Source organism: Hyla sarda, chromosome 2, assembly GCF_029499605.1.
Source record: "Hyla sarda isolate aHylSar1 chromosome 2, aHylSar1.hap1, whole genome shotgun sequence".
In the NCBI taxonomy this organism is placed as follows: domain Eukaryota; kingdom Metazoa; phylum Chordata; class Amphibia; order Anura; family Hylidae; genus Hyla; species Hyla sarda.
Genome location: NC_079190.1, coordinates 61,745,461 through 61,757,683, shown reverse-complemented (window position 1 = coordinate 61,757,683; position 12,223 = coordinate 61,745,461). Strand labels below are relative to the sequence as shown.

The following is a 12,223-nucleotide window of genomic DNA, read 5'->3' as shown; positions in this document are numbered from 1 at the left end:
AGCATACTGTATAATACATAATCCTGTGTGATTCAGCTTATGGCTGCTGAGACTGGCGCCATCCTGGTCTCAGCAGCTGCAGCGGGAACCCATTTGTGATAGACAATGGGGTGCTGTTACCGATCTCCTACAGAATATCACTGGGACCGCTGACACTTCCACATTTGGGTTACGTCACAAGGCAGTCATCCAATCTACAGCTGAGGCAGAACATCACTGCGGCTGCTGACTGAATGAATGGCCATTTTACGGCACATAATCTAGACCCAGTAGCGCCGGACAACGGGAACAGAGTTCTGTAATTCCCATGGTGGAGCAAGAGAGAGGAAGGCATGAGTATGTTGTGTGTGTGTTTTTTTTTTTTTTTTAACTCCCCCCTCCCCAAGTGGAGGATTCACACATAAAGGATCCTGTGCAGGATTTGTAACTGCAGATTAGAAGCTGTGCTCAGTCATTTAGTTTACATTGAAATCTGCAGCAGAAAATCCTGCGCATCAAATCTGCATACGTGTGAACGTACCCTTAAGTTTCCCTGTTACTTAGAGAGAAAAAGAAAAAAACAACAACTTTGGACATGTCAAGTTTTTACTGGTCATGGTCTCAGTTCTGAGCCCTCCACTAATCAGGAGAATGAGCGGAGATAAGGGTGCGGAAGTGCACTGTACTTACCGCCTGTCTGCAGTCTTTGTCTCGTTACCCCTTAGACTTATAATGGAGAAAGACAAAAATGGGTAAGAGCTGGGGAGTAAAGTGCCCTACTGCACGCTTATCCCCGCTCATCCTCCTGATTACTGGGGGGCTCAGCACTGAGACCTTGACAGATTACTTTTGACATGTCAAAGGTTTATTTTAAAATGACAAATACTATTTAAAGGAAAACTGTCACCCGTTCACCCACACTAAACCTGATACACTGGGTTATGGTGTGGGTGAACAGGAGACCCATGCAGGGTTTCTTGCACGCTGGCAACCGGGCCCTCTAAAGTTCAGCTTCTTCCAGGGCTGAATTGCACCCTGGAGGAGGGCCGCCGGATGGATTTGAACACTCATGGACACTGGTCACATGAGCGATTGTTTCTACTGAGTGCTCACATGACCAGCGCCTGTGAACATTCAAATCCAGCCGGCCGGCCCGCCTCCAGCTTGTGCAATTCAGCGCTGGAAGAAGTCAAACTTCAGAGGGGCCGGGCGCCGCAACAGGACTTCAGAATTGGTTCCAGGCAGACCATTGTTTGTTGAGGGATTCGTGCCATAGATTATACTCACACATCCCTGCTGCTCTGGCCCATCATTTCGCCGCTCCTCTGCTACTGCTGCCCTGTGCCGTCGTGCCCTATTGGAAGAAGGGGCAACGTGATGGCGGAGACAGAGCGACAGGGCAGCGGCAGCAGTGGAGCTGCAAAACGACGGACATGGGGGACATTAAGGACATTAAGCTATTCAGCTGCAGCAGGATAACCGTTTTTGCGATGGCCCCGACACACAGAAGCATCATATGTTGAAATGATCGTATATATTTTGGGGGACCACTGTATATGGACAACAGATTAAATACTGGGCACACAACAGCGCCACCATGAAACTACACCAGGTCACCAGACATGTGAACACCACCCAAATGTGTTTTGGGGACAGGTTCCCCTTATAGGCCGGTTCTGTATAATCTTATACTGAGAAATACTGGAGGTACTAGCGGTTTTCAGTCCACAAGAACAGATGTTGAGGTTCCATTTCACCAGCGCTCCCAAACCTGTTACAAAACTACAACTCCCAGCATGCCTTGAATGCCTGCAGTTGTCAGGGTATGATGGGACTTGCAGCAGCTGAAGAGCACAGGTTGATAACCACTGCTTCACACTATAGTGATTTCCAACAAGTGTGCCCCCAGCTGTTGCTAAACTACAACACCAGCATGTCGGGCATTGTAGTTTAGCAACAACTGGAGGCACACCTGTTGGAATACAGACCTTTACACAAAACAGCGCAACTAGGATGGATCCTGCGTTTATGGATCTGGGCACACGCAGCGTTTATAGGGGGCATCTAAAAAGCACCTTACAGAGGACAATAACTTTATTTATAAAACACATAGCTCCAGGTGTAAGCACGGTTCACAGGAGCCCGGGCTACAGAGGCTTATAAGGTCCACTACACGTCGGTCTCGCTTTCTTACCAAATTCCGCAGCTGAGCCGCCTGCTCCTTATGATAGTCCAGTTTGGACAGGGACGTAGGCCGGTACTTGTCCACCCACAGACTCATGGCTGCACAGCGGTAATGGGGGGAGCTCACAGCTCGGGAGAAGTCACCACACAGCGCGGGTCAGCTCAGCGCGCCAAAACATTCATCCCCTCAACCCCTACAGCGCGCCAATGCTACATCCCTACTGCGCAGGCGTCCTAGGACGCACGCTCTAGTGTTTCGCACGACTCTTGACGCGTCACGTGACAGACGGCGCTTGTACTATCCTCGTGTCCGTTACGCGGAGACATTTTGGGTGAGTCGTACAGGATTTTCCAGACATATTACTTGTCTTCTAGAACATGGCTGCCAATAGGTGACAATTACATGGAAAGACATTTCAATTTAGGAGCCCCATGAATACAGCAGGTATCATCAAGGGGTTAACCAAGTATTTTCCAACCAGTATTCCTTCAGCTGTTGAGAAAACAACTCCCAGCATGCCCGGACAGCTACTGGGTTAACCCCTTAAGGACATGGCCCATTTTGACCTTAACCCCTTAAGGACCGGGGTTTTTTCCGTTTTTGCATTTTCGTTTTTTGCTCCTTGCCTTTAAAAAATCATAACTCTTTCAATTTTGCACCTAAAAATCCATATGATGGCTTATTTTTTGCGCCACCAATTCTACTTTGTAATAACGTCAGTCATTTTGCCCAAAAATCTATGGTGAAGCGGGAAAAAAAATCATTGTGCAACAAAATTGAAAAAAAACCGCTGTTTTGTAAATTTTGGGGGCTTCCGTTTCTACGTAGTACATTTTTGGGTAAAAATGACACCTGATATGTATTCTGTAGGTCCATACGATTAAAATGATACCCTACTTATATAGGTTTGATTTTGTCTGACTTCTGGAAAAAATCATAACTACATGCAGGAAAATTAATACGTTTAAAATTGTCATCTTCTGACCCCTATAACTTTTTTATTTTTCCGTGTATGGGGCGGTATGAGGGCTCATTTTTTGCGCCGTGATCTGAAGTTTTTAACGGTACAATTTTAGCATTGATAGGACTTATTGATCACTTTTTATTCATTTTTAAATTATATAAAAAGTGACCAAAAATGCACTATTTTGGACTTTGGAATTTTTTTGCGCGCACGCCATTGACCGAGCGGTTTAATTAATGATATATTTTTATAATTCGGACATTTCCGCACGCGGTGATACCATATATGTTTATTTTTATTTACACTGTGTTTTTTTTTTATTGGAAAAGGGGGGTGATTCAAACTTTTAATAGGGGAGGAGTTAAATGATCTTTATTCACTTTTTTTTTTCACTTTTTTTTTGCAGTGTTATAGGTCCCATAGGGACCTATAACACTGCACACACTGATCTTCTATGTTGATCACTGGTTTCTCATAAGAAACCAGTGATCAACGATTCTGCCGCATGACTGCTCATGCCTGGATCTCAGGCACTGAGCAGTCATTCGGCGATCGGACAGCGAGGAGGCAGGTAGGGGCCCTCCCGCTGTCCTGTCAGCTGTTCGGGATGCCGCGATTAGCCGCGGCTATCCCGAACAGCCCGACTGAGCTAGTCGGGAACTTTCACTTTCACTTTTAGCCGCGCGGCTCAACTCTGAGCCGCGCGGCTAAAGGGTTAATAGCGCGCGGCGCCGCGATCGGCGCTGCGCGCTATTAGAGGCGGGTCCCGGCTTCACTATGACACCGGGCCCGCCATGATATGACGCGGGGTTACTGTGTAACCCCGCGTTATATCAGAAGAGCAGGACCAAGGACGTACCGGTACGTCCTTGGTCCTTAAGGGGTTAAAGGGGTACTCCACCCCTAGACATGTTATCGCCTATCCAAAGGACATTGGATAAGATGTCTGATCGCTGGGGGCTTCCCCAAAGTGCAGGCACCTGGCATTCTAGAGATTATGTTCAGACCGCTTGGTGCGGGTGGGCATGGTTGTGACATCATCACACACACACACACACACACCTACCTTTAAAGAGTACCTGCCACCAGTTAAACAGGGGAACGTATCTTCTTTGTGTGTTCCCTTTGTCATCCTAGTCCATAGAAATTTTTTTTTCTTCATTTTGGGCCATTAACTCTCAAGTTATTGCTTTGTAAAGTCTGCTCGCTGTCCCTTTGCTTTTGCTGTTGCAGGGGGGCGATACCCGTCAGGTTTGACGTCACCTGAAGCCTGCATGGTAACGCTTCCGCCCTTCCCTTTTCTATGCTGGACCCAGTCTCTGGAGCGCACATAGAAGGGGGAGCTAATCACCGCAGGCAGCCTGTGAGTCCCCTCCTCTCTGTTATGCTGATTGCGAGGCATACAGAGAGAAAGGACATTGTAGTGTGCTGCCTGCCGGGCACCCTGCGTTCTTATCAGTAACATGGGAGCACTTCTGCCAGTGTACAAGTGTATGTGAGGGGCAGAGGGAGCTTCTCTGCAAGTGTAAGGGTACATTCACACAAGCTGATCCTCAGCGTGGATTGCGCTGCGGATCCGCCGCTGAAGGACCGCTGTATGCTTCCTTTAACCCGTACAGGACCCAGGGCGTATGGATGAGCCCTGTGTACCTGGGTCTTAAAGACCCAGGGCGTACCTGTACACCCGTGGGAATTTCGGTCCCCGCCACGCGCCGGGCAGGGACCGGGGTGACTGCTGATATCGATCAGCAGGCACCCCGCGCAAATGCCCAGGGGGGTAATCAGACCCCCCCCATGTCGGCGATCGGCGCAAATCGCAAGTGAATTCACACTTGTGATTTGCACCGATTCCGGGTCACACGGGTCTATGGTGACCCGGAATATAAGGGGGATCGCGGTTGTCTAATACACCTACGATCCCCCTGAAGGGATAGGAGTGAGGTGACAGGGGTGCCACCCCTCCTATCCCTGCTATTGGTGGTCTGGATCAGACGGAAGCCGGTAAGTTGCCTAGCAACATCTGGAGGGTTACAGTCTGAGACTGTAGCCCTCCGGATGTTGCAAAACTACAACTCTCAGCATGCCCAGACAGCTGTTTGGGCATGCTGGGACTTGCAGTTTTGCAACAGCTGGAGGTCTACAGTTTAGAGACTACTGCACAGTGATCTCTATACTGCCCTCTAGATCTTGCAAAACTACAACTCCTAGCATGCCCACACAGCAGTTTGCTGTCTGTGCATGCTGGGATTTGTAGTTTTGCAACATCTGGAGGTCCACAGTTTGGAGATCACTGTGCACTGGTCTCTAACTGTAGCCCTCCAGATGTTGCAAAACTGCAAATCCCAGCATGCCCAAACAGCTGTCTCTGCATGCTGGGAGTTGTAGTTGAGTACCTCCAGCTATTGCATAACTACATCTCCCAGCATCAATACATGCTGGGAGTTGTAGTTTTGCAACAGCTGGAGGCACACTAGTTGGAAAATACTGAGTTAGGTAACAGAACTTAACTGAAGGTTTTCCAACCAGTGTGCCTCCAGCTGTGGCAAAACTACAACTCCCAGCATGCATGGTCTTTCAGTGCATGCTGGGAGTTGTAGTTTTGAAACAGCTGGAGGTTTGTCCCCCCATGTGAACGTACAGGGTACATTCACACGGGCAGGTTTACAGTAGTTTCCTGCTTCAAGTATGAGGTGCGGCAAATTTTTCGCCGCAGCGCAAATTTCTAGCGGGAAGCTCACTGTAAACCTCCACCAATGCGAATGTACCCTAAAAACACTACACTACACTAACAGATAATAAAGGGTAAAACACTACATATACACCCCCTTACACTGTCCCCCCAATAAAAATGAAAAACTTATTGTACAGCAGTGTTTCCAAAACGGAGCCTCCAGCTGTTGCAAAACAACAACCCCCAGCATTTCCGGACAGCCACTGACTGTCCAGGCATGCTGGGAGTTTAGCAACAGCTGGAGGCACCCTGTTTGGGAATCACTGGCGTAGAATACCCCTATGTCCATCCCTATGCAACCCCAAATTTAGTCCTCAAATGCGCATGGCGCTCTCTCACTTCGGAGCCCTGTCGCATTTCAAGGAAACAGTTTAGGGCCACATATGGGGTATTTCCGTACCCGGGAGAAATTGCACTACAAATTTTGGGGGGCTTTTTCTCCTTTTACCCCGTATGAAAAGGAAAAGTTGGGGGCTACACCAGCCTGTTAGTGTAAAAAAATAAAACATTTTACACTGACATGCTAGTGTTGCCCCATACTTTTTATTTTCCTTTTTATGTTAAAAGGAAAAAAAGACTCCCAAAATTTGTAACGTAATTTCTCCTGAGTACGGAAATACCCCAGATGTGGGCGTAAAATGCTCTGCGGGCGCATAACAAGGCTCAGGAGTGAGAGCGCACCATGTACATTTGAAGCCTAAATTGGTAATTTGCACAGGAGTGGCTGATTTTACAGCGGTTCTGCCATAAACGCAAAAAAAGAAATACCCATATGTGACCCGATTTTGGAAACTACACCTCTCACGGAACGTAACAAGGGGTATAGTGAGCCTGAACCAGAGGTGTTTAATGAAAATTATTAAAAGTTGGAAGGAAAAATGAAAAAAAAAATTTCACTAAAATGCTGGTGTTACCCTAAATTTTTAATTTTCACAAGGGAAAATAGGAAAAAAGCCCCCCAAAATGTGTAACACCATTTCTTCTGAGTAAGAACATACCCCATATGTGGATGTAAAGTGTTCTGCTGGCGCACTACAATGCTGAGAAGAGGAGGAGCGCCATTGGGGGCCGGAATTTGTCCGGAATTGAAGGCCACCTGTGTTTACAAAGCCCCCATAGTGCCAGAACAATGGACCCCCCCCCCCCCCGCCCACATGTGACCCATTTTGGAAACTAAACCCCTCACGTAATGTAATAAGGGGTACAATGAGCATTTACGCCCCACAGGTGTCTGACAGATTTTTGGAACAGTGGTCCGTGAAAATGAAAAATTTAATTTTTCATTTGCACAGCCCACTGTTCCAAAGATCTGTCAAACGCCAGTGGGGTGTAAATACTCACTGCACCCCTTATTAAATTCAGTGAGGGGTGTAGTTTCCAAAATGGGGTCACATGTGGGGGGGTCCGCTGTTCTGGCACCACGGGGGGGCTTTGTAAACGCACATGGCCCCCGACTTCTATTCCAACCAAATTCTGTCTCCAAAAGATCAATGGTGCTCCCCCTCTTCTGAGCATTGTAGTGCGCCAGCAGAGCACTTGACATCCACACATTGGGTATTTTCATACGCAAAAGAAATGGGGTTACACATTTTGGGGGTCATTTTCTCCTATTACCCCTTGTAAAAATGTAAAATTTGGGGGAAAACCAGCATTTTAGGGAAATGTTTTTTTTTTTTCATTTACACATCCGACTTTAACAAAAAGTCGTCAAACACCTGTGAGGTGTTAAGGCTCACTGTGCCCCTTGTTGTGTTCCTTGAGGGGTGTAGTTTCCAAAATAGTATGCCATGTGTTTTTTTTTTTTTTTTTGCTGTCCTGGCACCATAGGGGCTACCTAAATGCGACATGCCCTCCAAAAACCATTTCAGCAAAATTCGCTTTTCAAAAGCCAAATGTGACTCCTCTTCTGAGCATTGTAGTGCGCCAGCAGAGCACTTGACGTCCACACATGAGGTATTTCCATACTCAGAAGAGATGGGGGTTACAAATTTTGGGGGGCATTTTCTCTTATTATCCCTTGTAAAAATGTAAAATTTGGGGGAAAACTAGCATTGTACTGAAAAAAAAATCATTTACACATCCAAATTTAACAAAAAGTTGTGAAACACCTGTGGGGTGTTAAGGCTCACTGGACCCCTTGTTACGTGCCTTGAGGGGTGTAGTTTCCAAAATAGTATACCATGTGTTTTTTTGTTTTTTTTTGCTGTTCTGGCACCATAGGGGCTTCCTAAATGTGACATACCCCACAAAAACCATTTCAGAAAATCTCACTCTCCAAAATCCCACTGTCGCTCCTTCCCTTCTGAGTACTGCGCCCGCCGAACACTTGACATACACATATTTCCTTACTCGAGAGAAATTGGGTTACACATTTTAGGAAGATTTTTCTCCTTTTACCCCTTGTAAAAATTCAAAAACTGGGTCTACAAGAACATGCGAGTGTAAAAAATGAAGATTTAGAATTTTCTCCTTCAATTTGCTGCTATTCCTGTGAAACACCTAAAGGGTTAACAAACCTTTTGAATGTCATTTTGAATACTTTAAGGGGTGCACTTTTTATAATGGGGTCATTTATGGGGTATTTCTAATAAGAAGACCCTTCAGATCCACTTCAAAACAGAACTGGTCCCTGAAAAATTTCGATTTAGAAAATTTTGTGAAAAATTGGAAAATTGCTGCTATACTTTGAAGCCCTCTGATGTCTTCCAAAAGTAAAAACATGTCAACATTATGATGCAATCATAAAGTAGACATGTTGTATATGTATGAATCAATATATCATTTATTTGGAATATTAATTTTCCTTGTAAGCAGAGAGCTTCAAAGTTTAAAAAAATGCAACATTTTCAATTTTTTCATCAAATTTTAAATTTTTCACCAAGAAACGATGCAAGTATCAACAAAATTTTACCACTAACATAAAGAAGAATATGTCACGAAAAAACTATCTCGGAATCAGAATGAAAGGTAAAAACATCCCAGAGTTATTAATGCTTAAAGTGAAAGTGGTCAGATGTTCAAAAAATGGCCGGGTCCTACAGTGAAAATTGGCTGAGTCCTTAAGGGGTTAAAGGTGCCTGCTCGGAGCGGCATACGCAGTATACTCGCACATCATGGCTGCTCTCGGCCTTGCTCAGGGAGCAGGGGGAGCATCTGCGATGTGTAGGAGCATGCGCGGCAACTCGCACATCGCAGCAGTGTCTGCTCGTAGCGGCGGATTTCCGCACCGAACAGGCACATCTAAAAGCACCCTGTAGGGGTCCTTCAGCGGCGGATCTGCAGCGTAATATACGTTGTGCATCCGCTCGTATGAACGTACCCTTAACGGGTATGTGAGGGGCAGGGGGGCGGTGGTTATGTCTGTGTTCACAGAGCCCCATGCATGCCGCTCCCGCCTGAATGTTTGACAGGCAGGGTGCGAGAGATGAGCAGAGCCGCAATTCCAGAAATCGGACCAGTGCCCGTCTGGCACTGATCCTGAGGCTATGCAGCGCCTGCAGAACACCATACAAGAGAGACCCCTAGTCGCCACTTTTTTAAACAGGTAAAAACTGCTGAAATTATAATTTTTTTTAATGATGATGTACTGCAATAAGGCTTCATTTTATATAAGTTTTTTCGTGACATGTTCTACTTTAAGATAGTGGCAAATTGTTGTTGATACTTGCATCATTTTATGAGAAAATAAAAAAATTTAAATTTTTTGGAAAATGGTAATGCCAAATAACATATTGTTTCACATAAACAATATGTCTACTTTATGTTGGCATCATAAAATAGACATGTTTTTACTTTTTGAAGACATTAGAGGGCTTCAAAGTTTTCAAATTACAGTGGTCCTTCAACATATGATATTAATTGGTTCCAAGAGGACCATTGTATGCTGAGTACATATCTCTATGGAAAACTGGTAATTGGTTCCGGGACGACCATTGTATGTTGAGTGTATGGCGAGTGTTTAACAAACCAGTGTGCCTCCAGCTGTTGCATTACTACAACTCCCAGCGTGCTCAGACAGTCAAGAGCTGTACAGGCATGCTGGGAGTTATAGTTATGCAACAGCTGGAGGCACACTGCTTTGTTTAGCATTCGCCATACACTCAACATACAATGGTCGTCCCGTAACCAATTACCAGTTTTCCATAGAGATTTGTACTCAACATACAATTGTTTCGGGGCAGAGGTCAAGTCCTGGGAAAAAAAGTGTGGGAACCCCCCCCCCCCCCCCCCCAGTTTGCGTAAATTATAAATAGATGTTCAAGCTAAAACTTGACATCCTGCACAGTTCCAGTTTACAGGCCACAGGCATACAGCTGCCTACAGTTAATAAGATTTTAACTGCATACACATTTCTTTTCTTTTCTTTTTTTTTAATAACAGGTTGACCCTCTGTGTTATCCTACTAGGGAGCTGTTCACATCACCATTTAAACTTACGCTTAGAATATACAAAGAGGGTTGCCAACACATACTGTGTTGTACTGGCAGAGGTCTGTGGTGGCCCAATACAGGAGTTGCACCCCTGTCCCCTTGCTGCCCTGTCAGGAGACTCCATTCCGTGACCCCTGGGCCCCCTGTTCCTACATTCCCTGTCTAGTGTTAAACATCCATGTTATATATTGTTATGTACATAATTTGTCATATGCCTTTAAGTATTGTTGTCATGTGATTGTAACCAGGGAAGGTACCAGTGACCATGTGACCTACAGGGTGACCTATGGGACCCCTCCAGAGTCTCCCCCATAAAAGCACTGGGAGGAGCTTCCTCTTAGCTCTTTTCCTGCTTAGCTGAGTTGCAGTGAGGTCAAGTCTGGAGAAAGTGTCTGGTGTCCTAAAGAGGCCTAAAGTCTACCACACAGTTACGAATCTACAAGTCTACTTTTCCACCTGTGAATGTCAAAGCCTGGTAGGCTACAAACGGGGTGAAGTCTGTCAGTCTGTCATAGTCAAGTCAGTCCAAGTCAATCTGTTTCAAGTCAGCGTGGCCCTGCATCAAATTGTCCAAGTCCACTATAAGTCCCAGCAAGCCCTGTGGTCTCTGAAGTCATTGGTCACCTCCGTGGGCCTAGCCAAGCTGTTAAGACTGTTACTTCTGTCTGACTCATTAAAGTTGCCGTTGTTCCGTTTAGGCCACTAAAGTAAATGGGGGAATTGCCACTACACCGCAGTATATGTTGGCATCTCTGTTTGACAGAATATATACCCTAAGTGTAAGGTTAAATCATGATGTGAATATATAGGGCCATATATAGTAGCCAGAGAAGGAGAGAACAGAGGTAACTACTGCCCCCTACCTCCACTTCTACAAATATTCCCACATACGGTGACCATATAAAGGTAGATATCTGCACACAGGCTCTGCAAACCATATAAGTGATTACAGTTACATCAGGTGACTCGCATGTGACGTCTTCTCTGATCAGAATCTGTTACTTTCCTTTTTCTTCTCCATCTGGCCCAGAATGTCATGATGATTAATTCCAGCCACAACTCATCTCCACAGAACCTGCAAGACAAACATTTTAGGCTCTGCACTTTTCCAGCACCTATAGTTCTCCAAACACTAATAATGCCCCCCTGTAGAGATTACCAGCCCTCCTGTATAGCCCCTATATGGCAGTAGGCCCCAACCAAAGTTGGTTACCATCACAGTCCCACTCCACAGTGCTGGCTGTCCTGCTCCTCATTGGCGGGCAACGGAGGGTGGTGGCCCTGGGTGACTGTCACTCAAGAGTACACACTATAACAAATTACCTTTCTGATAACTGTGGCAGTGTGGCAAGGAAAGGGTGTATTTCCTTGTCTCACCCTGCAGAAGCTCTCACCTGCTTCTTAAGTAATGAGGCAGGAGGGAAGGGAGTTGTATATGAGATGGAGACTCAGTGTAATGGGGGCTCTTCCTAGGAGACAGAATGTGGGCTGTAGGGAAGAGACAGAGCCTGCTGAGGAGTACACAGCCCGAGCTATGATTGGCTCTAAGAGTGTGACATGAATTGTGAGTAGAAGGTTGCAGGGGACATATGTTTAACCGGCTGAGGGAAGCTCAGCGGTTGTTAGTCAGGGCAAGCTGATCTGTTTAGTCAGTGACCAGACGGTCTAGGATTTTGTTTTGTTCCTGCTTTTTTGTTTATTTCTTTCCCTGCAACCTGTCTAATAAAACTGGCAAGGTGCCAGATTTGCATTATAAGCGTTTGTTTGCTGGTTTATTGAGAAGAAATGCATCCTGTGGCGTAGTCCAGGACGATCCCAGAGCTAATCCCCAAGACGGATCGTCACATAACAAACTGTAACAAACTCTTCATAGAATTAAGGACACGGCCCATTTTGTCTTGAAGACACACAAAGTTTACTTTTTTGCGTTTTGA

The 12,223-nt window shown here is 45.8% G+C and overlaps 2 protein-coding genes across 4 annotated transcripts in view; one reads left to right on the top strand and one right to left on the bottom strand.

Moving 5' to 3' along the window:
- The window catches only part of STARD13 (StAR related lipid transfer domain containing 13), a 508,748-nt gene that overhangs the window by 24,798 nt on the left and 471,727 nt on the right, over window positions 1-12,223 (top strand). Inside the window, exon 1 of one of the 2 annotated variants that reach the window (XM_056561901.1) lies at window positions 2,480-2,495. The exons of the other annotated variant lie outside the window; for it this stretch is intronic. The gene's annotated coding sequence lies outside the window, so the exon portion shown is untranslated. Of the gene's footprint in view, window positions 1-2,479; window positions 2,496-12,223 lie in introns of those variants that run through there. 2 annotated transcript variants of the gene reach the window in all.
- Window positions 1-12,223, bottom strand: part of RFC3 (replication factor C subunit 3) — a 37,855-nt gene that overhangs the window by 21,813 nt on the left and 3,819 nt on the right. The window contains exon 1 of one of the 2 annotated variants that reach the window (XM_056561909.1): window positions 2,174-2,399. The exons of the other annotated variant lie outside the window; for it this stretch is intronic. Coding sequence (XP_056417884.1) covers window positions 2,174-2,260 — 87 coding nt within the window. The 5' untranslated portion in view covers window positions 2,261-2,399. Of the gene's footprint in view, window positions 1-2,173; window positions 2,400-12,223 lie in introns of those variants that run through there. 2 annotated transcript variants of the gene reach the window in all.